This window comes from Cottoperca gobio, chromosome 16 (genome assembly GCF_900634415.1).
Source record: "Cottoperca gobio chromosome 16, fCotGob3.1, whole genome shotgun sequence".
Classification (NCBI taxonomy): Eukaryota; Metazoa; Chordata; class Actinopteri; order Perciformes; family Bovichtidae; genus Cottoperca; species Cottoperca gobio.
Genome location: NC_041370.1, coordinates 1,878,838 through 1,901,705, shown reverse-complemented (window position 1 = coordinate 1,901,705; position 22,868 = coordinate 1,878,838). Strand labels below are relative to the sequence as shown.

General features: G+C 45.3%; 2 protein-coding genes across 2 annotated transcripts; one reads left to right on the top strand and one right to left on the bottom strand.

The window, feature by feature from the left end:
- Nucleotides 1–286: 286 nt before the first annotated feature.
- On the top strand, nt 287–9,795 carry onecutl (one cut domain, family member, like). Its single transcript, XM_029451836.1, has 3 exons — nt 287–592; nt 1,048–2,437; nt 8,758–9,795. The coding sequence occupies exons 2-3, from the start codon at nt 1,396–1,398 to the stop codon at nt 9,066–9,068; spliced, it is 1,353 nt and encodes a 450-aa protein (XP_029307696.1). The 5' UTR covers nt 287–592; nt 1,048–1,395; the 3' UTR covers nt 9,069–9,795.
- A 5,027-nt stretch (nt 9,796–14,822) lies between these two features.
- Nucleotides 14,823–22,644, bottom strand: ctss2.1 (cathepsin S, ortholog2, tandem duplicate 1). The gene is made up of 8 exons (XM_029452271.1): nt 22,507–22,644; nt 20,826–20,950; nt 20,591–20,713; nt 18,858–19,010; nt 18,231–18,455; nt 17,189–17,354; nt 16,815–16,917; nt 14,823–15,129 (listed from the first exon to the last, which is right to left on the bottom strand). Exons 1-8 carry the CDS (start codon nt 22,520–22,522, stop codon nt 15,030–15,032), a joined length of 1,011 nt encoding a protein of 336 aa, XP_029308131.1. The 5' UTR covers nt 22,523–22,644; the 3' UTR covers nt 14,823–15,029.
- Nucleotides 22,645–22,868: the final 224 nt, after the last annotated feature.

Genomic DNA, 22,868 nt, shown 5'->3' with positions numbered 1-22,868 from the left:
CACATAATTCACAAGTTGTACATGCAATCAGCTGAAGAAGGCTTAACCTGTGGGGTTATGAGGAAGGGAGCATCTCCACCTCCACACCTCCCCCGCCCAGTCACCCTTCCTTCCCCCCCGGAGAGAAAGGGTTAATTGGAGTAGGAATTTCATCGCACATCTGTCAGATTTTTAAGGCCGTGACGCACTGAAAGCAGAGAGTCAATGTGAGCAAGGGGGAGGAGGAGGAGAAGGAGAAAGAGTTGGTGGTGAGATCGATGAAGTGGCAGGCAGAGGGAGGAGGAGGAGGAAAATCTCACGAGATAATGAAAGAAAAAGAGGAGAGCTGCTAGTGTAGAGCAAAAAAAAAACGAGGCTAGACCCGGAGATTTTTTGGAGTGGAAAACAAAGACTGAGAAACGGGAACGAACAGAGCGATAGCGATTCGTCTGTAACCGCAGATGGTTTTTGCACTCTGGTTTTGGTGAATGTAGCACCCCGGGGCGCAGCGGACCAATTGTGTGAATCTGCAGGGCTGCTCGGCGACACAATCGGAGACATGCACAGGACGGACAACAGCCGCGGACGCGCTCTGAGAAGTGGATAATAAAAGGTAGGATTTCTGGAGCTCTGTAAAGCTACACATGTCCATTTTTTTGTCTCTGAATCGCCCTCGTGTTTGGTAGTTACTTAACGCATCGTTCACATTCATTACATGTGGCGTAAATATGCAAACGCACCTAATACGCACAGCTAATATCCAGTGCTTCGCATGCGCGCTGCTTCTGTATTTATAACTTTGCATAAGAAGGAAAAATCCCATGTTCCAAAATAAGATTGGGCTGAAGTGATTAAAACACTGATATCGGTGTTTTTTCTCGTGTGTTCCGCGGGATGTGTTTGGTAAAATTACAAAAAAATGCTTCTATCGTTGTTATTGTTTGGGATGCACGAGTGTAATTACTGTTTTAATTGTGAGGAGACGAAGGTTATTCCGCTGTTTTCCTTCTCTGCAACGATGAAAGTTTAAATTCAGCGGAGTAACAGCGCCTGTCTTGTCTCACGCAGGCACAAAAGCGAGGCATCTGCCGAGGAACACAGCTGAGCACCAAAGAGACAAGAGAGCGGAGTGCTGATGCACAAGTGAGAATAAAATCACAGTTAAAGCTCCGGATGCTGTTGCAAACTCGCTTTCTGGGAGTTTGAGGGAGTTTGAAGACAGTACTTAACGTTATCAGATAATTAATTAGACACCCCATAAGCCCGGAAATCAATTAATTCACAAATCAATAAATCCATAGTCTGGTGTAACAAGAGACCTTCCAGACTGTTAGCCCGGCTGTTCAACAACAACAACAAGAGAAAAGCAACACCGCGCAGGGGCCAGAAATACACATTTATTTGTCGAAATTGAAGATGGATGGGGGTCTAGGGGAGATGTCCCTCCACAGCCACGCTGATCTGGCTCACAGCCAGGACGGCAGGGCCATGCTGCACTCTCGGGACCTTTCTGCTGCTTTCCCCAGGCCTTCCCTCGGGGGCCCCTCCATGTCTCTGGAGCCCGAGCCCCGTCCACCGGGCTTCGACCACTCCATGTCGGCACTGGGATACAGCGGCGACTCCCCGTCCAGTTCCGGCAGCACCTACACCACCCTGACCCCCCTGCAGCCCTTTGACGACAAGTTCCACCACCACCACCATCACCACCCCTGCCTGCCCGTCAGCAACGTCATCGGCAGCTTCACCCTCATGCGTGAGGACCGAGGCCTCAGCACCAACTTCTACAACCCCTATGGCAAGGACCTGGCCATGTCCCAAAGCCTGTCCCCCCCCTCCGCCGGTTCAGGCCTGGCCTCCACCATGCACGGTTATGGCAGCTTGGGCAACAGCCCCAATGGCAATGGTGGCCAGATGCTCCACGCCGGCTATGACGTCCACGGGGGGAGCCTCTTCTGCCGGACGTCAGATTTTGGCCGTGAGATGTCGCCACCCGGCCTAGGAGGAGGCGATGTGTCAGTGGGGCATCAGCTGAACAAAATGGATGGTCACCAGCACGCCCCGGGCCACCACCCTCACCTCTACAGCCAGCACTACCAGCCCCACCATCACCCGAGCCAGCAGGCCACCAAAATGGGCGAACACCTGCACTCCTCTTCATCCGCCTTGTCCTCGCCCGGCGACGGCATGCTGTCGGGCTCGCAGGGCGGCGGAGGCGGCGGGGAGGAGATCAACACCAGAGATGTGGCCCAGAGGATCATCACTGAGCTGAAGAGGTACAGCATCCCCCAGGCCATCTTCGCCGAGAGGGTTCTGTGCAGGTCACAGGGTACGCTGTCTGACCTCCTGAGGAACCCCAAGCCCTGGGGCAAGCTCAAGTCCGGCCGTGAGACCTTTAAGAGGATGTCCCGCTGGCTGCAGGAGCCCGAGTTTCAAAGAATGGCTTCGCTCCGGCTGGAGGGTAAGATCTGGCTTTGCTCTCTAGCTGCCTCACACACACACACACACACACACACACACACACGCACACACACACACACACACACACACACACACACACACGCTCATACAGAAACCACAACAACAAACAGACACACTCTCTCCCCTTGTTTTCCCCAAACACCTTCCCTTCTCCATGTCTTCCAAAAAAAATTCTCCTCTCCAGCAATCAGTATGCAGCTCAGGTTGAGACATGAGGAAAAGCAAAAGCATCATAGTGATATTTCCCTTCTTCACACCCCTGTGAATGTACCACTGGTTTGTCTATTGTCTCAACAGCCTGGATGCTAAGAACTTAGCAGCATATTGAGGACAGTTTGAGCCAGGAAGGGCCATATGTGCCATTCCTTTGTTTACTTAGCTCCCAAACAGCTTGTATTGATTTGTACAGTAGCTACAATAAAAAAGCCACAGACATTTGCCCTCCTCTTAAATGAACCATGAAGATCAGCGTGAGCAGCGGTTGGCAATTTAATCGCTTTTGAGCCCACAAAATAATTTGTGCAGATATGCCATTCTGGAGCGATTGATTAATTCTAGCAGTGATTTATATCTGCTCGGTGCGCGGCTGAAGTTGAGTTGGCAAGGTAGCTGATGCAAATTAGACTTGAGCTTTTGCCAGACGTCTTTTATCAACGTCGTCACCGAGGCAATTACTGCGAGGCTAAATACAAATGTTGTCCTGCGAGGTGCTGCTGTGAGACTCCTCATATCTGGGAATCGAGAGGTTATTGCTTAACTGGAGGCGCATGTAATGTTCAGCGCTGCATCGATCAGTCCACCAACACAACATTAATTGACTTTTATTTTCATAATCAATTAATAAAAGTCACTTATGTAACAAACATGTTAAACGTTAGGATCCAGCTTTTTAAAACGTTTTTCATTATTGCTAATTAAATACATTTTATGGGCTTTGGACAAAACAAAACAAATGATTTGAAGGTGTCACGTCGGCTCACAGATCTTAAGGTTTTTACATTTTATAAACTTTACTTGCAGGTTTATGTGGGGAAGAAATAAAGAAATGAATGGATGGTTAGAGTCCGTCCTTCCAGGCCCGGTAGTCTTCATACAGATCTCTCAGGGTAAAGATTTGTATTTCTTTTGAAAGGCACATTGTAATCTGCTGCTTGACATTTAATATTCTTCGGGGACGTGGATTGAAGACACGACAGCACGCTGTACAGTGCCGTGTTACGGTGTTGTCCCTCCACAGGGACCGAGGGCCCATCTGATACACGGAGCACAGAAAGAGATCCAAGTGAACACAGTAACATGAGACGGCCATGGACGAGCGTGTGCGTGTGTGTGTGAGTGTATCTGCAAGTGGTCTGCTCACTGCAGGGGTCTGTGAGGACTACGTGTGTGTGAGCCTGCCCAGTTGATCACTGCTTTTCGCTCTCTGTCAGCAGCTCGACTGATTAAGCCCAACAACACAATAGAGTTCATAGGTAATGATTGTGCACTCTTGCAATCCCTTCACAATTATTGATCTTTGATTGTTTGGCTCTGAGAGCACATGTGTACATCCTCCATTCAGCAAAACGTTACAGCAATCACAGACCAAACCTCTTATCTAAAGATGAATTATCTGCGGGTTTGTTCTGTCGTCATTTGACAGAGATGTTGTTTGATGAATGTAATCCTGCGACGCGTGAATGCTCTGTATGCAAAACGTCTCTTCCTGCCACACAAAACCCTAATCTTCCTCACCATCAAACGGCTCTTTGTTCTCTTGAGCATATTCCTCATCGTCAATCATCGCTTCTTTATTTTTGCAGCATCTTCGTTTCCTCATCTTTTACAAACACAAACATTATTTTAACGAGTCTGAGCGAGCCGATCAATCAGGCTCATAAAACATTAAAGTCCGTCCACAGAGAAGTGTGCTAATGTTTGACAACGCTGCGCTCTCCTCCGCTGCTCCCACACACTCTCAAATTGCATATTTAGTTCTTGGCAAAGCCACAATTTGGACAGCTCTGCACTTTTCTACATAACCTACTTTCTGAAGGGGGTTGTTGTTTCCCCCCCCCCCCCCTGGCCAACCCCCTTTTGTTTAATTACAAGCCTCTATTGATTTCCATGGGAAAGAGCAGCACGCCTTGCCCACACACACCTCGGCCGCATCGGCGAATCGAGACTGGAATTAGAATGCGTGGTGCCCTGTGCTCCCCAGTCTGAAGATAGCTCAAGTGCTTTCTGCTTCACGCCTCAAGTTTTAAGATGATCCTCCTTAATGCAGCACTCGCTTAAATACATATAAGGCCCTTCAGTGTCAGCCAGCAGCGTGTGTTATTTCCATAACTATGTGTCTGATATACAGAGGGCTGCAGCTCCCCGAGTCTGGAGTCAGTAATTATGGAAGGTAGTCGCTGCCATTTTGTCTTTTCAAATAATTGTCTTTCTGCAGAGACATTTTGCTAAACACGGAGGAGGTGATCCCTTGGATTTATCCGCAGTATCTTGTGTATGCGTGTGTGTGTGCGTGTGTGTGTGTGTGTGTGTGTGTGTGTGTGTGTGTGTGTGTATGCTCTATGGATTACTGCACTGTATATGAGATGCATCTCCAGCCCAACCTCAGGCTGTGGAGGAGGCAATCAGGATTTAGTCGGAGAAGAAGGCAGGATAAAGACCACACAGCCATGCGCTGACACTTAAAGTCAAGGAGGGGGGGGGGGATCAGAGACTATAACTTTAAAGATGATGGCCGAAGCCCTTGACTAAAGGTCTAAATGAATAAGAAAGGTCAATGCGGTTTACGTGTCGGCTCCAGTGCCTGCACCACCCCCACAGTAATGAAAGCCACAAAGCCTCGTCCACCTCTCGCCGCGTACAGTTCACATTCTACCAGCGAGGCTCAAAGGTCAGAGCCGAATCCATTTGCATATCAGGAATTGTAAACAGGCCGACGTGGCCTTAGCTGCGCAACACCTAACAAACAGGGTTGTTGTTTTTTTTAGGTTTTTTTTTTTTATCTGGCTCTTGCAGCTCCCCCCACTCCGGCGCTGAAGGGGTTAACCAGCCTCTGTGGGTCGACGAGTCTGAGCTGCACAGATTTAATCAATAATTTCTATCAGCCCCTGGCCCAAGAAATCAGCAGGGGGTGGGCTAGGGGCTGCGGGGTGGGGGTGTGGGGGGGTGTTCTGGCTGGGAGGGGGGGTGTAGGTTTAGACGCCGGGGGGTAGGGAAAGGGCTTTCGATCACGTTTCAGCAACACGAGACAGGGGCATACATCATGATTAGGGGCTGTTCCCACGATCATAAGAAGCCTATAGGGGAATATTTATGTCTCCAGGAGTAGCCCCAGCGCCGGGGATTTATAGCATGGTAATTGTGAGCCTTTTACACATGATTACAGCATAAGGAAGCATTTACTTAATGGTCGGCGTTATGATCGTCAGTGAGGGAGAGAGCCGAGGATGGGATGGAGGCGAGGAGGAGGAGGAGGAGAGCGGCAGGACACCCCGACTCCAACAAGCCATAAATCCACGCTACAAGCAAGCGATCCAGCACTATCATGTCATTCCTTTCATTACTACACGAGCTGAGAGTGCACTGTATATACCTTCTATAGCTGCAGCCCACCTCCCAACCCCCAACCCAGAAACATCGATGGTGGGGAGATGGTGTCACGCCCGTGAAAAATGTAGCATTTGGAGAAAGAAATGATAATTTCACTTGTAGTGATATTGACATGCCGCTGACATCTGCGCCTGTTCACATTTTAATGAGACGTGGTTCGATAACGCTCAGAAATGCAAACGAGCTCTGGATGCCTAAAAGCTAACAGGCACCTGTAATCTCAAGTTGACAAGAGTGCATCCCCGAGTCCAAACATTTCCTTCAGATAATGATTCCAGAGGGGGACGTGCACGGGGAAATCACAGACACACTTATTCATGTCCAGTTGAGTACTTAAGTTTCAGAAACTCTGCTGGATGTCAGAGCAATCAAAGTCCAAAGGTGCCGAGGCACACACACACACACACACACACACACACACACACACACACACACACACACACACACAGGGCCACTGTTGTGATGCCACTCGTGTGGAAAAGACGGCAGTAAGGTCACACTTATTTCTCAAGCGCTCTGCTAATGAGAGGAATTTGCTGCTGTGAGTTTAAGGAGTGAAGCGCAGGTCATACAGTAAACATCAGCCTCTCGCTGTGTGAGATGTTTCTCAATGGGAAAATTTAAGCCAATCAATCGAACGTGTCGGTGCTGTTTTGAGTGCAGAAGGCAGCATCTCGGGTTTATATAATGCATGTTTGTAGCATGTGTGAGGGAGATTGTGTCTCTGTGTGTTGTGTTTGTATATGTGGGATCTCAAGGTTGCTGTGAGCTGATATTTCTCTCTAATCAAGTCATTCTGCTCAATAATACAGAGCCATAAACCTTGTTTACTGGTGCAGAAATCTGGCAGCGCTGCAAGATGACTATTTATTTAAACACGTTTCCACCAACGGCTTGTTTCAAGAATGTTTTACGGAAATCAAAGTGTTACTTTTGCGTTTTACATTTTCAATAAAAGTTGATTTGAGTAGGAAACGGGTTGATTTCTTCACTTTATGTGAGAAGAGGAGACATTTGAGACTCTTGTACTGCACTACAATACAAATATCTTTCAGGTGAAGGCAGATTTTTATTCTGAAACCATGTAAAATATAGAAACTATAAATCCCAATTCAACTACATACTAAATAAAAGAATAGTTTTAGAATAAAAACATTATAACTCAATCGTTTTGGTTAGTAGAAAGGACAGAAAATACACCAGACTAAAGGTCCAGCATCTCCCTTAGTGTGTGTGTGTGTGTGTGTGTGTGTGTGTGTGTGTGTGTGTGTGTGTGTGTGTGTGTGTGTGTGTGCAGGCCCTGTTGTGTTGTCTCCACATACACCAATGCTTACACTTTGAAACACATTTGATACCATCAGCAAAACAGTCGCTCAACCGCACAGTGCTGATTGAAACCTCTTAAAAGTGTGCATTTAGGTAATTGCACGACTCCCCCAAATATGTTTTAGTCCACTTAAGGCTTCTAGACACCCTGGGCAATGCCGACTCTGCTTGTTTCACTCACCCCTGACGTAACCCGCCTTTAATAGAAAATAAATTAGTTCCCCCTAAAGTGATTATTACTCACTCACTGCCGCCACATGTAAATGACTTTTATGAGAAACTAATGATGTTGAAGTGTCCACTAAGGGAAAGGGAGGAGAGGTAGTGGTAGGAGATGGACAGAGAAAGAGAGGGGGGGGGGGGGGAAGGGAGAGGGGGGGGAGTTGGCTCGGTACACAAAGGCAGAGGTTGGTGTTGTGTTTCCTGTAAATACAGAATTACAGCGTGTTAGAGGTTAGGGTTCAGAGATGGATATGCAGAGAGGGAACATGCAGCCTGAATTCAAAATGCTCGTCTGATTCTCAAAATGGACCTGAGCTCAACCCACACACGTCGGGCTATTTTCTATTCCTCGCTGAGCAGAACTGGCTTATTTTTCCTCTTTCTCTCATTTTTCGTCTTTTAAAAAAATGAAATAAATATCAGACTTTTCGTGAGGAAATATTGATTATTTAATTGGACGGGCCGCCGCAGCTACAGCGGTGTTTAACCCGGACTCTGAGGTTTCATCGTGTGGTTGGTGTGAGCAACACTGGCATTCAAATAAAGAAAGACTCCATCACTGCTTAAAAAGTGAAATATATATTAGATATTAAGATAATTCGTCCTCTGTGGTGTCAAACACATACAGAAATATAGAATATTAAGTAAAGCGTAGTATTCACAAGATGTTTGAGTCGTGTCGTGCTCATCTGTAGTTTAATGTTTCGAGTGTTTGTCTCTTTCTTCAGTCTGCAAAGGACGGTTTAATATGTAAAAGTACTGTAATATATTTAAGCACAAAGAAGCTGCAGAGATTACACCTCAGAAAGATCTTTTGATGAAACACACACATCATTGGGTGGATCTGTGCCTTCACTGATCATCTGCTAATGATATTTGTTTGGAAGACATTGGATGTATCTGTTTATCCCTGCAGCCTCCTGCAGCTCACTGGCAATAAGATGTGATACGCTGAACATCTTGATTCCTTTACTGCACAATGAAGCAAGTTGCTGATTCATCTCTTTTAACTAATCAAAGTTGCTTAGCTAATCTGTTTTCTTTCAGCAAATCCACTTTCCCTCAGCTTAATCCATTTGTCCTAGTTAGCCAGCCAGTCTGTTAGCTAACCTGTTTCCCCTTTCCTTTTTTTATTTCTGCCTGCAGCCTGCAAGCGGAAGGAGCAGGAGCAGAGCAAGCTGGAGCGCAACCAGGGGCCGAAGCGCACCAGGCTGGTGTTCACAGACCTGCAGCGGCGTACGCTCTTGGCCATCTTCAGGGAGAACCACCGCCCGACCAAAGAGCTGCAGATCACCATCTCCCAGCAGCTCGGCCTGGAGCTCTCCACTGTCAGCAACTTCTTCATGAACGCCCGCCGACGCAACGTCAACAAGTGGGCAGAAGAGGGCCGCCCTTCCTCCACGGGTTCCTCGGGCTCCAGCGTTTCCTCCTCCGCAGTGTCCTGCAGCACGGCATGATGACGGATCGCCGAAGAGGTGCGGTGGGGAGGGCGCTGAGGGAGCAAGGAGGCACATAGACTGGTCTAGGCAGAGATCAGCCGTAATAAATGTCCTCCTCGTTATCAGAAGGAGCGACGGAGCCAGCTATTATAGATGATTTTATGAAGATGAAGCATTTTCCCAAACCAAAGTTATTCGCTCCCTTGAAATAGAAGGGGGCGATACCCAGAGTGATATGATCGCAGGATGTGAGGTCCTGCTTGTATAGTCGAGGGTGCAGAGATGATTTGACTCAAAGACGAGTCACACCCTTACATTGACACCATCTCATTGCATTATTTTGATTATCTAGATTAGAGATAATGAGGGTATTACAAATCAGGAGGAAGCATATTTTGGTGTACCTTCTAATCTATAGTCATCTCTCCAAACGTGAAGAATCAAGAGGTGCCGTTTGCTCACATGTGGAGAGCTCCATCGTGTAACTTCTTAATCAAAAGTGTTCACCATCATCCAAAGACGTTAATCCTCCCCCAATGTTCTTATGGTCCTGTTTTTCCTCAAGAATCAAGGTGAAAGAGGAAGAAGAGGCTTTTTCTTTATTCTTTTTGACTTTCCATTTTTTTTCTGAAGAACCTAATTCTCCTTTCTTAGCATGTGTTTCCATGGTGATGGTTCCCAGGACCGTATGGCGTTGTTCCAAGTTCGGAGCCTGGAATTATCTGGAGGTTTCTGTAGCGTCCGCGACTCCCAGCTGTCAATCATTTACCATCAACAGGAGCCATTCCTGTGTTTTGTGAAGATGGTCCCGCCTTGAATGAATCAGAGTTTTCAAGGGGGTACCGCAGTGCATCTCGCCGTACGCCAGGACAGAATCAATAAACACGAGTGGGACGCAGAAACAGACTTGTTGGTTCAACTGTCTAGCTTTAAGACTCTCACTGAGCTTCCATCGGAAAGCTCCACAGCCATTGTTTGACTCAAAATCAAGCCAGAAAAGAAGAAAAAATGAAACACAACCTTTGAACACAAAGGCTCCACAGGGAAGAGCTACAGCTGACACAATGTATAGTGACATTGTAGTATTTATTCCCACTCATTTCCAAACAACTGTACACACCTCTACTCCATTCCGAAATCTTTTTTTTTACAGATGTCTAGAAAATGGAGGAATGTGATTCTTTCAGCCCTTTTTGTACAGATTTCAAGCACATCGCTCTATTTATAGAAACACGATGGAAGTGCGGGGCAGTTTGTTTCAGCCCTGCTGATGTACAAGGTCATTGTTTTGGTCCACAAAGGAAAGGCTTTAACATGCCTCCTTATAGCCAGTAGTTAAATCAAAACCAAGAACGTTTCAAATGCAATTGCTGATCTGATCAATGTATTTATAACTGCATTTGTGTATTTATTGTTTTTCCCTTTTTCTTTCCTCTCTATTTATTTGGTTATTTATTTATGCTATCTATATACTGTAAGTATTTATTTAACAATGCTCTGTATGTCTGTGTGAAACTGAAGACTTTTTCTGATGGGCACTTTTAGCTGTAGAATCCCATCGTAATACCAAAGATTAACATTGCCTCCCTGAATGTACGGCCTGAATCCCTAAACCCAGTACCCGATCCCGCCCTGATCCTAACCCGATTCAGCCCGACCCCCCCAGTGATGTTGCGTATCTCTCTCTATCTTTAAGGCCAGGCCTTTGTTTTTGTTTTGTTTTGTAGAATAACGGGGATTTCTTTACTCTTGCAAATGTCTCTGCGGTCAGCTCTTAAACGCCAAGGCCAAAGCTTGTTTGAATGTTGTGATAATATTTATAATTAATAATAATAATAATAATAATAATAATAATAATAACAACAATGATGTGGCATCCCATAGGTTCACAGGTTGCTTGTAAAGTTGTGTTCAGACCGATGCCATCTGGCGGAGTGCGTGAAGTGTCTGGGGACCCACTTAAAGCGCAGTCTGAAGGCCCCGTTGAGTGCAAGTCCTTCAGGGTCACATGCAAACATGCATACTGTGTCTGCCTGGGGAAATGCATGGTTGTGACCCCCACCCATCCCATATCCCTCACCTGCCCCCCTCCCCAGTGCAGTGCAGACACTCCTGTCCATGTCCAACTCAGTGTGATCTCACCGTCCTCCACATGCCAAGCCCTTCTGCCAGTTGTCTCAGTTCCAAGAGGGTACTTAGAGTTCGTTCCTGGACCTTTGGGGTTCTTCAGGTGTGTTCCTCATGTTCTGGGGATCTTGTGTTTTAGTTAAAAGGGTTCACAAGGTCTTGGAGTTGGTCTCTGGCCTTCTAGGGTTCTTCTGGTTTGTTCCGCATCTTCTCTGCACTCTGGTTTGGTTGTGAGGCCTCTTGTCCCTGGACTTCTACAGATTTAAGAGTTCTTTCCTCATCTTGCTGGGAACTTTAATTTTGTTGCAAGGCTTCCGGGCCCCTCTAAGAGCGTTAGGGTTCATTCCTGATCATCTGGGGTTCTTGGAGTTTGTTCCAGGACCTCTAGGGTTGTTTGGGTTCGCCCAGCAACTTGCACTGGCACAAGTGATTTCACGTTCCAGTATTTTGTGTTGTGGATGCCTAAATCAGGAGAAAATCACCCATCGTCTGACACCTGTGTAAATACTGCCGTGCCAAAGAGTGGCTAGTTTAGCTTGGCCATTTTACACCTCTCTCTCTCTCTCTCTCTCTCTCTCTCTCTCTTCCTCTGTCTTTAACGGTAGAAGGGGGCGGATTGCTGGGGCCCCCTTCACAGCGTGCACTTGAAAGACGGCCGGTCATGAAAGAGGCCATCGACTTTTCTGCGGACTTCAAAGGGGAGGCTTTTTTCATCCTATCTCCTCTCTGGGTATCTGGTCTGGGGTCCGCTCTTGGCCAGACCTGTGGGCCTTAGGGGGCATTCAAAGGGGGCGGGGGGGAGATCAGAGAGGAGGCTGAATCATCCAGAATGAGGATGGTGGTAGTGGTGTGTGTGTAGGAGAGGTGGGAGGGGGGTTGTTCGAGGAATAGGAGGTGTTGGACTAGTGGGACATGGAGCTGAATTAAACTTTAATGAGCAACAATTGTAAGCATGCTGAGAGCGAAGGGGGGGGGGACGTGGTGGGGGTGTGCGGTGGAGTCTGTACAGGGGGAAAAAAATAAAAAAATAAAAGAGCTTTGAGGCTACTCTGCCGACCCCTGCTCGCGACTGTCATTGTATCAAAGCTTAGGTGACACCTTTCAGGTTTCTCTTTGTCTCTCTGACTGGAAGCCTAAAATGGAGACAGAGCTTTTTGTATTGAGACACCTTCTGCTCTGTGTCAAGTGGGGAAGCTCTTCCCTTTCTGTACAAATAGGAGGTGGGAGGGAGGGAGGGAGGAGAGAATCCAGTTGGCTGCTGCAGGTGATCAGCATTGCCATTTTAGCCTGCGGCACCCCCTAGTGGCTTTTCTATACACTTGACCCTGAAACAAGTCTGGCAGCCGAGGCCGTTGCAGAGCAGATCCGAGGGGAGCGTAAATAATGAAATAGTGGAACTGAAAGCAAATGTATACTTTCAAGAATAAAAAAAGAAAAAGACCAAAAAAAAAGAGTAATTTTTTTGATAATGTTTAAACCAAAAAAACAACCAAAGATTGATGGGTAACTGCTGAATCATTATGTATCATGGGTAGTTTTAGCAGTTCCCTATCAGAGCTACCGTAGCACTCAGAGGATTCAAAAAAGCACCAGTGGGGTTCCGCGTGCTGAATATTTATGTTGCATAAAACAGTATTATGTTGAGCTGGAACTGAGAAACTGACATGAGGCAGTGTCTTCAGATGGAAGTCTTTTGACTCTGTAAACCCCAGTGTTCCCCTGTCTGTCCCTGCCCCCTCCCCTGTGTGTACATGAAGACTTTACCCATCTACCTCAACTGTGTGAGATGTTGTGTGGCAAAGATATTCCTTAACCAAAGAATCCATCCTGTCAGGGTGTCTGTCTATCTATCTATCTATCTATCTTGTCTGTCCATCCGTCTCTTCTTCATGCCTTTTACTCCAAACCAAATGTGCTGGAATCAATCCGTAACAGGCGCCGAACGAGGCCCCCGTCCAGCCAAAGCTTAAGTCCAGTATGCTAGAGTGTCCCATCGATCCATGTTCTGTATATAAACAAAATCATTCTCAAGACCAAAAAAAGAAGGAGGTGACAATCCAAGCAAGGAGGATCTTGCTGTAATCAACGTTGCCTATTCCTTGTTTTCCGACAACTAGTATCATGTGACTTGCTGTAACAGAAAAGCCCAAGAATCAAGCGCTCATCCAAAAATAAAAAAGGTTGGAGGAGACAGAAGCTATTTTTCCACATTTGTAAGCCACCCCTCCCACCCCTGTTTTTTCCAAAATGTTTAGTGTAGTTGAAATACTGTTCGATCCCACTGTTGTAAGTAGGAATTATTGAAATCCACACAAAAAGCTTTAAACGGGGACGAGCTGAGGGAAATATTATATTTGACTGAGTCTGAGTTTCCTCGGCTCGGACTCGACCCACCATGCTTTATCGTGCCATTCTTGTCCATGTGTTAGACTTACTGATGAATGTGGCTAACCAACCAAAGGCTTTAAAAAAAAAAAGATACACAACACTTTAAACGTCAATCATGGTGGGACATTTTGTATCAACAACTAAAGAAAATCCCTTTGAATACCTCATGTGAAAATTGTTTGTTGTGATGTTGCACTAAAAAAATAAAAATGACTCATTTGTAACCCAACACTGTACTCTGGTGATTTTATTCTGACCTTGCTGGAGGTGAGCGGGGGGTAAACGTTCTGGGCTTCTAAAGGCCAACACTGACACTTCTTCAGCCATATAAATCTCCCTCATAAACTCCGTTATCGTCTTTACCATTGACCTCATCTAGCTTTACTGCATCACGTTGCATCTGCGTCTTTCAGATCTATGTTGGTGCTTATGAAAACAATCGAACCCTCGACAAGTTGGTATCTTTATAAACATTAAAATGCAAATATTGCGGATCCTGTGTTCAATATTTTATACAAGTGTTGCCTCATATATTTGGTATTTTAGATGTCTCGTGTTCAAACGATGCTCGTAGGTGTCTGATGATGAGATTAAAATGTTTTACAGGATGATGAAGAAGCCTTTAAAACGTTAGGCAGTGAATCTTATGGATCGATATATTGATATATAAACATCTCGCTGCCGTTCTTTGCTTACAAAGTGTGAGATATTCTAATTCTCCTTTCTTTGTCTGAGTATGAACTTACACCCAGCAGCTAGTTAGCGGAGCTGCAAACAGCTGTTCTGACCTTCACTAACCTGCAGTGTGTTAACCAAGCAGCCTTTAGCTGAGGCTTCATGTTTAATGGAGACATGTAAGAGTCGCATATCTCCTCTTCTGATGAGACCAACATTTCAAACTGTGCCTTTAGGACTCCTTGGACTTTTAGAAAAGTAGCTCAATGTTTAATGAGAGAATGGAAACATTTGAAAAGGCTTTTCTTCTGGACAAAGGAACTTGCCTGCAGGCAGCGTTATGACTTCCCATCAGCATGTGGCGAGGACAGAGATATTTACCAGAGACACGGGTATTGATTTTGGCGTTCCTTCTGTCGTAACATGTAAAAGCTAAATTGACCAACAAGCCAATTTCCCAAAGAGTCGATGGAATCCTTTCAGGCGGGTTTCATGGCACATTTAACCGACTGACAGACACGAAGCCGCCGCTGTGAGATCAGATCTTCGCCTTCATCACGTCTACGACACAGAACACAGATGTGATACGGAGCGCATCGGTCTCTTTATTACAGATTCAAACAGACGCAAACACACACAGCAAAGACAAGTTAAACTGTAGTATTTAAAGACTTGTAAAGTTGGCTTTTGTAGTAAAAAGTGCATTAAAGGTTGTGATGTTCTGATCAAGTGAACTGTGATAACAGTGGAACAAAGAAGGGAACAGGTTCAGCTCAGTTCCCTCTGCAGCTACATGATGGGGTAGCAGCCGTACAGGGCGATGCCACACTGGTTCTTCTTGTTGCGTGCCATCCGGATGTAGCCGTGGTCTCCAAATGTACTTCCCCAGCTGGAAGAGAAGAGAAGTGTTCAGTGTTGTAGTTAACTTCAGCTCGAGAGTGAAACAATGACCTGAAGCTCCACTAACTATTCTTTTAAATAGAGTCTCAGTCGCAGGGCGTCAAACACCAACGCTGAGGCTTCTCGACACCCTGTAGCGTGTGTGTGATACACACCAACTCCCAGAGTGCTGTGCAGGTGCAAAGCACTGTGCGGATGACTCATCTGATAAAGTTCTACAGACGACATCTTTTTCTTTCATTATTAAATAAGATTAACGGGCAACATTTGGCTAATTCTTACGTTAGATCATCACTTTCTATCACTCGGCGCGGTGTGTGTGTGTGTGTGTGTGTGTGTGTGTGTGTGAGTGAGTGTTAATATGAACAGGAGTGAATATTATGAGGAATTCTCTTTTGATTAAAAGTTGGCTCACTCATAACAACTTCTCTAAAGGCTTTTGACATTTGTATTAGCTAAGTGGGTGTGAGAAGGGAGCGATGTTCAGGCTTCTCCAGTGAGATATGATGTCCCGACTCAACCAGGCTGTATTTATGTGTTTGACCCCACACACACTTTCACAGCTGCATGTCCTCAGTCATGAGGTGGAAGAGAGAACAGAGAGATCTGATTAACACTCTGCTGAAGTCATTTACAAATGATTTAAAAAGGTCATTCTACACAACAAGAGAGAAGACCAATATTAAGGAACACAGTGTGAGGTGAGACACACAGAGACAGGTGAGACACACAGAGACAGGTGAGACACACAGTGTGAGGTGAGACACACAGAGAGAGGTGAGACACACAGAGAGAGGAGAGAGACACAGAGACAGGTGAGACACACAGAGAGAGGAGAGAGACACAGAGACAGGTGAGACACACAGAGAGAGGTGAGACACACAGAGAGAGGAGAGACACACAGTGTGAGGTGAGACACACAGAGAGAGGTGAGACACACAGAGAGAGGTGAGACACACAGAGAGAGGAGAGAGACACAGAGACAGGTGAGACACACAGAGACAGGTGAGACACACAGAGAGAGGTGAGACACACAGAGACAGGTGAGACACACAGAGACAGGTGAGACACACAGAGAGAGGTGAGACACACAGGTACAACAGAGAGGTGAGACACACAGAGAGAGGAGAGACACACAGAGAGAGGAGAGAGACAGGCCCGGTGAGGGACGTTGTGATGGTTTTCATGCCATACGTGCAACACAACTTCTTCTTCTCGATGACACACAAAGGATTTGGTGACATCGCCTGATGTACGCCGACCTTGCGGCTCAGTTAACGGCTCAGTTAACGGCTCCGTTAACGGCTCAGTTAACGGGCGAGGAGAGGCGTGTTTGTGGAGTTTTAAGTCAAGCACCATGTCAGCAAAATGTGCGAATACTCCGTGGTTATTGACACAGAGTACTTCCTGTTTTACTTCCTCTTCACCACACAGGGGACCAGAGGGGCACGAAACATGCAGGAGCTACATCAACTGTGTGTGTGTGTGAGTGTGTGTATGTGTGTGTGTGTGTGTGTGTATGTGTGTATGTGTGTGTATGTGTGTGTGTGTGTGTGTGTGTGTATGTGTATGTGTATGTGTATGTATGTGTGTGTGGGTGTGAATGTGTGTGTGTATGTGTGTGTGTGTGTGTGTGTGTATTTATGGGAGATCAGTGCAGTGAAGAAGACTCACCTGTTCTTCACCAGCCAGTAGTCTTCTCCGTTCAGAGAGCCGTAGCCCACAGCTAACACTCCATGGTTCACCTTCTGGGTGCAGCTCTTGTCATCGTACACTCCTGCAAAGGTCCAACATCACAACACACACATCTCATCATATTCAAAACACTTAAACCAAGAACCTTATTGTATATTATCCAATTAAATGTAATCATTTTGAAAGTCATTCTTTGTTTACACACACACACACACACACACACACACACATCTATATAACCCAGTGAATCACTCAGTGCTCTAATCTTCACACTGACATGTGCTCATTATTATATCAACATGTCTGCATCTATTTCCAGTCACGTGAGCAAAGATGCGCGGCTGATGATGTACCGCTCCTGTAGAAGGCGAATCTTGGCCGTGTGGCGTCAATCGCCACTGAAATGGGTCCAATGGTGGCGAGCGCCTCCTTCATGGTCCCCTCGTCCCCCTGAGGCAGGAAGCTGTACTTGGAGCAGTTAGCAGCGCGGTACGCAGGGTTGTATCGGCACTGTTGGGACTGAGGAGGACAAACAGGGGTTAAATCGGACGCTTTACGCCGGATGACATAAGATTCACTTTCACATGTTCTTCAGCGTTCGCAGGTGAGCAGAGCGCGGCTTGTCACTGCGCTTAATAAGAGAATATTTCACATCGCTAATAGAGTTTGTATTATCTTTATTGTGAATTAGATCCGCAGCACCTCCGCGAGGCTGAAGCAGTCTGTCGGAGCGGCTCACAACTGCCCTCCTCCTCCACACAAACACAAAACATGAACAACAGCGAGCCAGATGAAGCCTGCAGGACAAACACGCTGTCCGCTCCGATTAATTTATTGTTGCTCCAAAGAGACATTAACAGCGGACCACAGACAAGTGAGAAGAGTGTTGCAGTCTGCAGCCTGCAGGGTCAAAATGAACTTCTTGTACACCCACATTGTTATGTTAAGTGTAAACCGGAGTCTGAAGCTCCTATATGTTTCCACACATACATACAGTCTGTCAACAATACAAATGTTATGTCAAGTAGCGACTTACAAGACATACAATATGTACGATCGTCTCCTTTAACGTGCATCACAAGTTCCCTGAGTCTGAATCTGCTGAAGATCTCGTGATGCGACAGCAAAGACGGCTGCGCCTCTGCTAACACCCCAGCTGTGACGTGCAGATGTAGTTTGTATACATGTTACACTCTCTCAAACACAGCGTGTGCTAAAATACACTCTGTCTCTGACACACCTGTGAACACCTGCTGGTGGGTGTCAGCAGCAGCTTCCCAACACACCTGGGCGGGACGAGGAAGTCTCTGTGATCGCTCGCTTAAATGTGACGCTTGATCTCAGTTTAGATTTTGCATGGTGACATGTTCGGCTTCGGTTAGAGCAGCGACTCACCTGTCCTTTGTAGGGGTAGGAAGCATCCGAGTCGATGCCCTGGTTGTCGATGACGTACTGGAAGGCTTTGTGCATGAAGCCCCCCTTGCAGCCGTGGTTGCCATATTTGGTTGAACAGTCCACCAGGTTCTGGGGGCTGAGGTCCACCAGCTTCCCCGTTGTCTTTGCTAACTGGCCCTCCAAGGCCCCTACAGCACTGAAGGCCCAGCAGGAGCCACAAGAACCCTGCATTCAAACGAGCGGTGTTACAGTCATGCCACAGACGTTCCTCTTCTGTAGCAGATTCAAAGTGACATGAAGCTCTTCACATGTTCCATGTTTACAACAGGAGGCTATAAAGACGGAGCCTGCAGAGTGTACCAGGTTAAAGAACTCTGCTGACTCTTTGTTTGTCTATTATCTCTAACATGTTGCACACAACAGAATCAATACTTGAGTCTCTGGTTGAAGGAGATCTGATTTACACGAAGCTTCAGATTCACACATATCTTTCACTTTTGTTAAGAAGCTTTGTGAGACAACAACATGTGTCTGCTTGTGTAAATGTCATTAATATACTTTAATACTGTTCCTCAAACAGATCCCGTCGGCCTGCACCGATGATTCCTGCTGACTGTGTTTCCTGACCTGCATCTTGACGCTGGTGACACAGCCCTTCTCTCTCCAGTCCACGGTGTCGGGTACGTCAGCGCCGGACGTCCCCACGAAGGCAGATGGTGCCCTCTGGATGTCAGTGGGAGGACTGAGCGTGGCGTAAGACTGCAGGATCTCCTCTTGTGTCTAGGAGGAAGTAGATAAAGGGGTCAACAGTTTATGTGAGTTATAAAGATAAGTTTTTGTCATTTGACATATTGCAGCCTTCAGTGTGAAGTCAGAATTTAAATCTCTTCGCCTCCCGCAGAGCAACATTCATTAGTTGTTCTTCATCTTTCGTTCTTTCTAAAACATTTCAAAAAAGGTTGTGATCGCTGAAAGATTCACGGAGGGTGGAGAATAACAAAATAAAAGTTCCTAATTCGACGTGGTACACTTAAACATGGAGTAACTTCTCAGTGAGTGGGAGCGCAGTTCTCAGCAAGCAGCCATGTTTTCTTTTGGCATCAATTAACTTCACTCAGCGTGAATATCGCCAAAGAATGTCGGACGCAGATTGAGGCGAGGCAGGTTTAAGGACGCAAACCAAAACACCACCTAGTTAATATTCCAGTATGTAGTCTGATCCTTTAGTCCCTCATTATATACCCAGAACACACTGCAGGCGCTTCACTACACATGTGCTGAATGCATCCTGGAGGAGCCGTGGATCAGTGGTCGAGCGAAGAGCAGAAATCATCTCATTACTGCAGCGAAGTCTCAAAGACTTGAGCCAAGAAAACACACAGTTCCACACAAAGTAAAGTTAGACCAGTGGAAGGGCCGAGGGGTGAACACAGAGCAGCAACATGCACACATTTATATTCTGCATGTGCTTTTTTATTTCCTCATTATCTGAAGCTGTTCGTACGTGACTGGAGCTGAAACGATTAGTTCAATATAATCGACATTAATACACGAACAAAGAATCAGATGGAAATGTTAAAGTCTGAGTCTGCCTGGATTTTCTCTTTGCTCATCATTTTGCTGACGTTTCTGGGTGTCAGGTGTCAGATCGTCAGCGTGCACCCAAGAGGAAGAATGTCTTAAATACAGCGGACAAACTGGTTTCAAAACGAAGGCGTCTCTGGGGTTTCACTCGCCGGCGAGCAGAGTCATCCTGCTCGTTGAGCCTTTAACGAAGATGAAGTGAAGTTTTATTCTTTAAAAAGGATCCGTCATTTAATGAAGACGCTGGACTCTGTAGTTTAAAGCAAACGTTACTTAAACAGCACGAAACACATGCATTTGTTCGGGGACGATGTCAAGATGCAGATTAATGAACACTGCATGAATTCCAATGTTATTTTATACTATTTTAATTCTGCTATTGTTATAACGGTGCTTCAGACTCATGTACATGAACACTGTGATTATTGTTCTGTAAATGCTCTTATTCTAATCTTCTACTAATTGTTATGTTTTTGCTGTGAAGCACTTTGGGCTGCAGTTCTTGTATGAAAGGTGCTATACAAATAAAGGTTATTATTATATTATTATTATTATTATTTAAACTGTAGCGACCTCGTCTGTGCTCCAGCATATAAACATATATCTAATTATACTTCATTGTAATGAATAACTGTTGAGCTTCAAAGTTCAACCTACTGTGTATCCGTGCGACCTTCCACAATCATTAACACGCTTTCATTAATGAATACATTTGCTAATCATAAATCCATAAACATTGAGGAAACGTTCCCCCTTCAGTGTACGCAGAAGCTCACCATGTCTCCCATGTGGTTCATGCTCAGCTCGTAGGTGTGCAGCCCCATGGAGGCCTCCAGGTTGTGCATCGTAATGAGCATCAGGTTCTTCTCCCACAATTCCCTGCGGTGCACGTCCTCCACCTCAACACAAAGACATACAGTGCGAGTGCACCAGGTCAAATACTGTATAAGTACATGATACATTATGGATTTTGCGCCTACAAATAAATTTACATCCACCCGTTTTTATCACCTCGTTTTGGTACTTCCTCTCGTACGTCTTCTTCCACAGCTCCCAGTGGACGTCCAGCCTGCTTTCAAACATGGCCGCCGCTCCAACACAGAGGGAGACGAGCAGCAGGCTCCCCAGCATCAGGTCTGTAAACACACACACACACACACACACACACACACACACACACACACACACACACACACACACATTTCGTGTGACCTTTGATGCCCACAGAGAAAAACAAACACGCGAGTGGTGTACGCTTCGTAAAGACCACAGAGAGGCTCAGCGTGGCGGAGGATGAGGATGCTCATACAGGATGAGCGCTGACACAGTTTTAAATCAAAAGGTAGAACGAAGAAGAAGAAGAAGACCTTAAAACATTAAGTTAATAACTTTATTAGTATTATCCAGCAAGTTTGCAAAGTAGAAACATTTATTTTTAAGGACTCACTTAAACCTCGATAAAATGAAATAATACAACTCAAATGTTAAAAAACAACTCATTTAATGAGTAATTCTATTCATTTGATGCTATTTGAATGTAACACATTTGTGCAGAAGCAGTAAACCTACTTCTTTACCGTGTGTCGTGAGGCTGGTGTAGATACTAATACAGTTAGCAACAGCATTATTAAGATGTTTTATGATCCCCCACACACACACTGCAGAACATATACCTCTGTAAGACTGTATGCTCAGTATGTGTGCGGGCGTCACTTCCCCAAATGTAAAGCTACTGAACGCTCCAAAAAAGCCCAACATGAAGCCACGATCACAAGAGCAGAAGTGGAACTAATGAACGCATCAACGCTGTCATGTAATGATGATCAGCCGAGTGTTACACAAAGACACAATCAGCATTTTAATAAACGCAGTTGTTGTAAATGAAGACGGCTCTGACGCCTGACACCGTTAACAGTTCTGTAACTTATTATATATATAAGAAGGAAACAAATACTTTCAATATTCATACGTGACCCGAATCTGAAACTCTGTAGACTTTAAATCACTCACAGGAGAAAGAAGTATACGTCAGCTCATGTTATTAAGTACACTGTATGTGTTTGTATATTATTAGTACTTCATACCACAAGATTGACCCATGTTTGAGTGTAAGAGTACACTTTGAGTGCAACTACACTATACGTGAACGTATAGCTACACTGTTTACTAGTGTTTTACTTACAGTCCACGTTTTAGTTTATAAAAGTACACTTTAAAGTCAGTACATTGTTAGTTTAATAGTCTTTATACTGCATGTGTACTTTATACAAAGCAGGTGTCCATGATTGGTGGTTTTTATTTATCTTATTACTAATTTGAGAAATATTTATTAGAAAAAGACCCATAACACATGTTTTAATAAAGGATATACACACACCGTCGAGAATTACCAGATGAGATACTAACATATATATCTATATATATCTATATATATATATATATATATACCCTATAAAGCGATAATAAATCACCACCTCCACACTTTACAGTAATATTACGATACACCTTTAATTCCCCGTCACTGTGAAACCCACCTGCAGCCTGAACACAAAAGCAACTCCTGGTAAAACATAGAAACGAAAGTAAAACATCAACTCGCTTTGTACAGACAGGTAACGTCCTGATATTAATATAAAGCAGCGGAATATTTCATGTAATCTGTACTTTAAATGATGAAAAGTGATAAACTTACCTCGAGTCGGATTCATCGCTGCTTCTGAGTTGAAGTGACAGGTTGTTCCTGGTTGATAGTTATGAAGAACATGTCACATGATCTGTTCTTCCTCTTTAGAAACAGAAAGCTGTCACGCGCTCATGTGTTTGGTAATCACCTGCAGCGACACAGTGAAACAGAAGAGGATGTATGAAGGAATAACTGAGGAGAAGGGATTTATTCATGTGTGTTTGAAGCCTGAAAGCCTCAAAACTCAACCAGAGTCACAGATATTGTTCTGGGACAACAGAGAGCATGCTATCGTGTTTAGTGTCTAAGACATACATATAAATATCTATATATATATGTGTATATATAGGTCTAAAACAACATTATTTTCA

Bases quoted from the DNA above. Each gene is read 5' to 3' on its own strand.
- onecutl (XM_029451836.1), top strand. From the start codon at position 1,396: ATGGATGGGGGTCTAGGGGAGATGTCCCTCCACAGCCACGCTGATCTG. The intron at 2,438-8,757 runs GTAAGATCTGGC...TTCTGCCTGCAG, and splicing joins GGCTTCGCTCCGGCTGGAGG to CCTGCAAGCGGAAGGAGCAG.
- ctss2.1 (XM_029452271.1), bottom strand. The intron at 17,355-18,230 runs GTGAGTCGCTGC...TGTCCTCCTCAG, and splicing joins CCTACCCCTACAAAGGACAG to TCCCAACAGTGCCGATACAA. The intron at 16,918-17,188 runs GTACATCATCAG...GGACCTTTGCAG, and splicing joins ATTCGCCTTCTACAGGAGCG to GAGTGTACGATGACAAGAGC.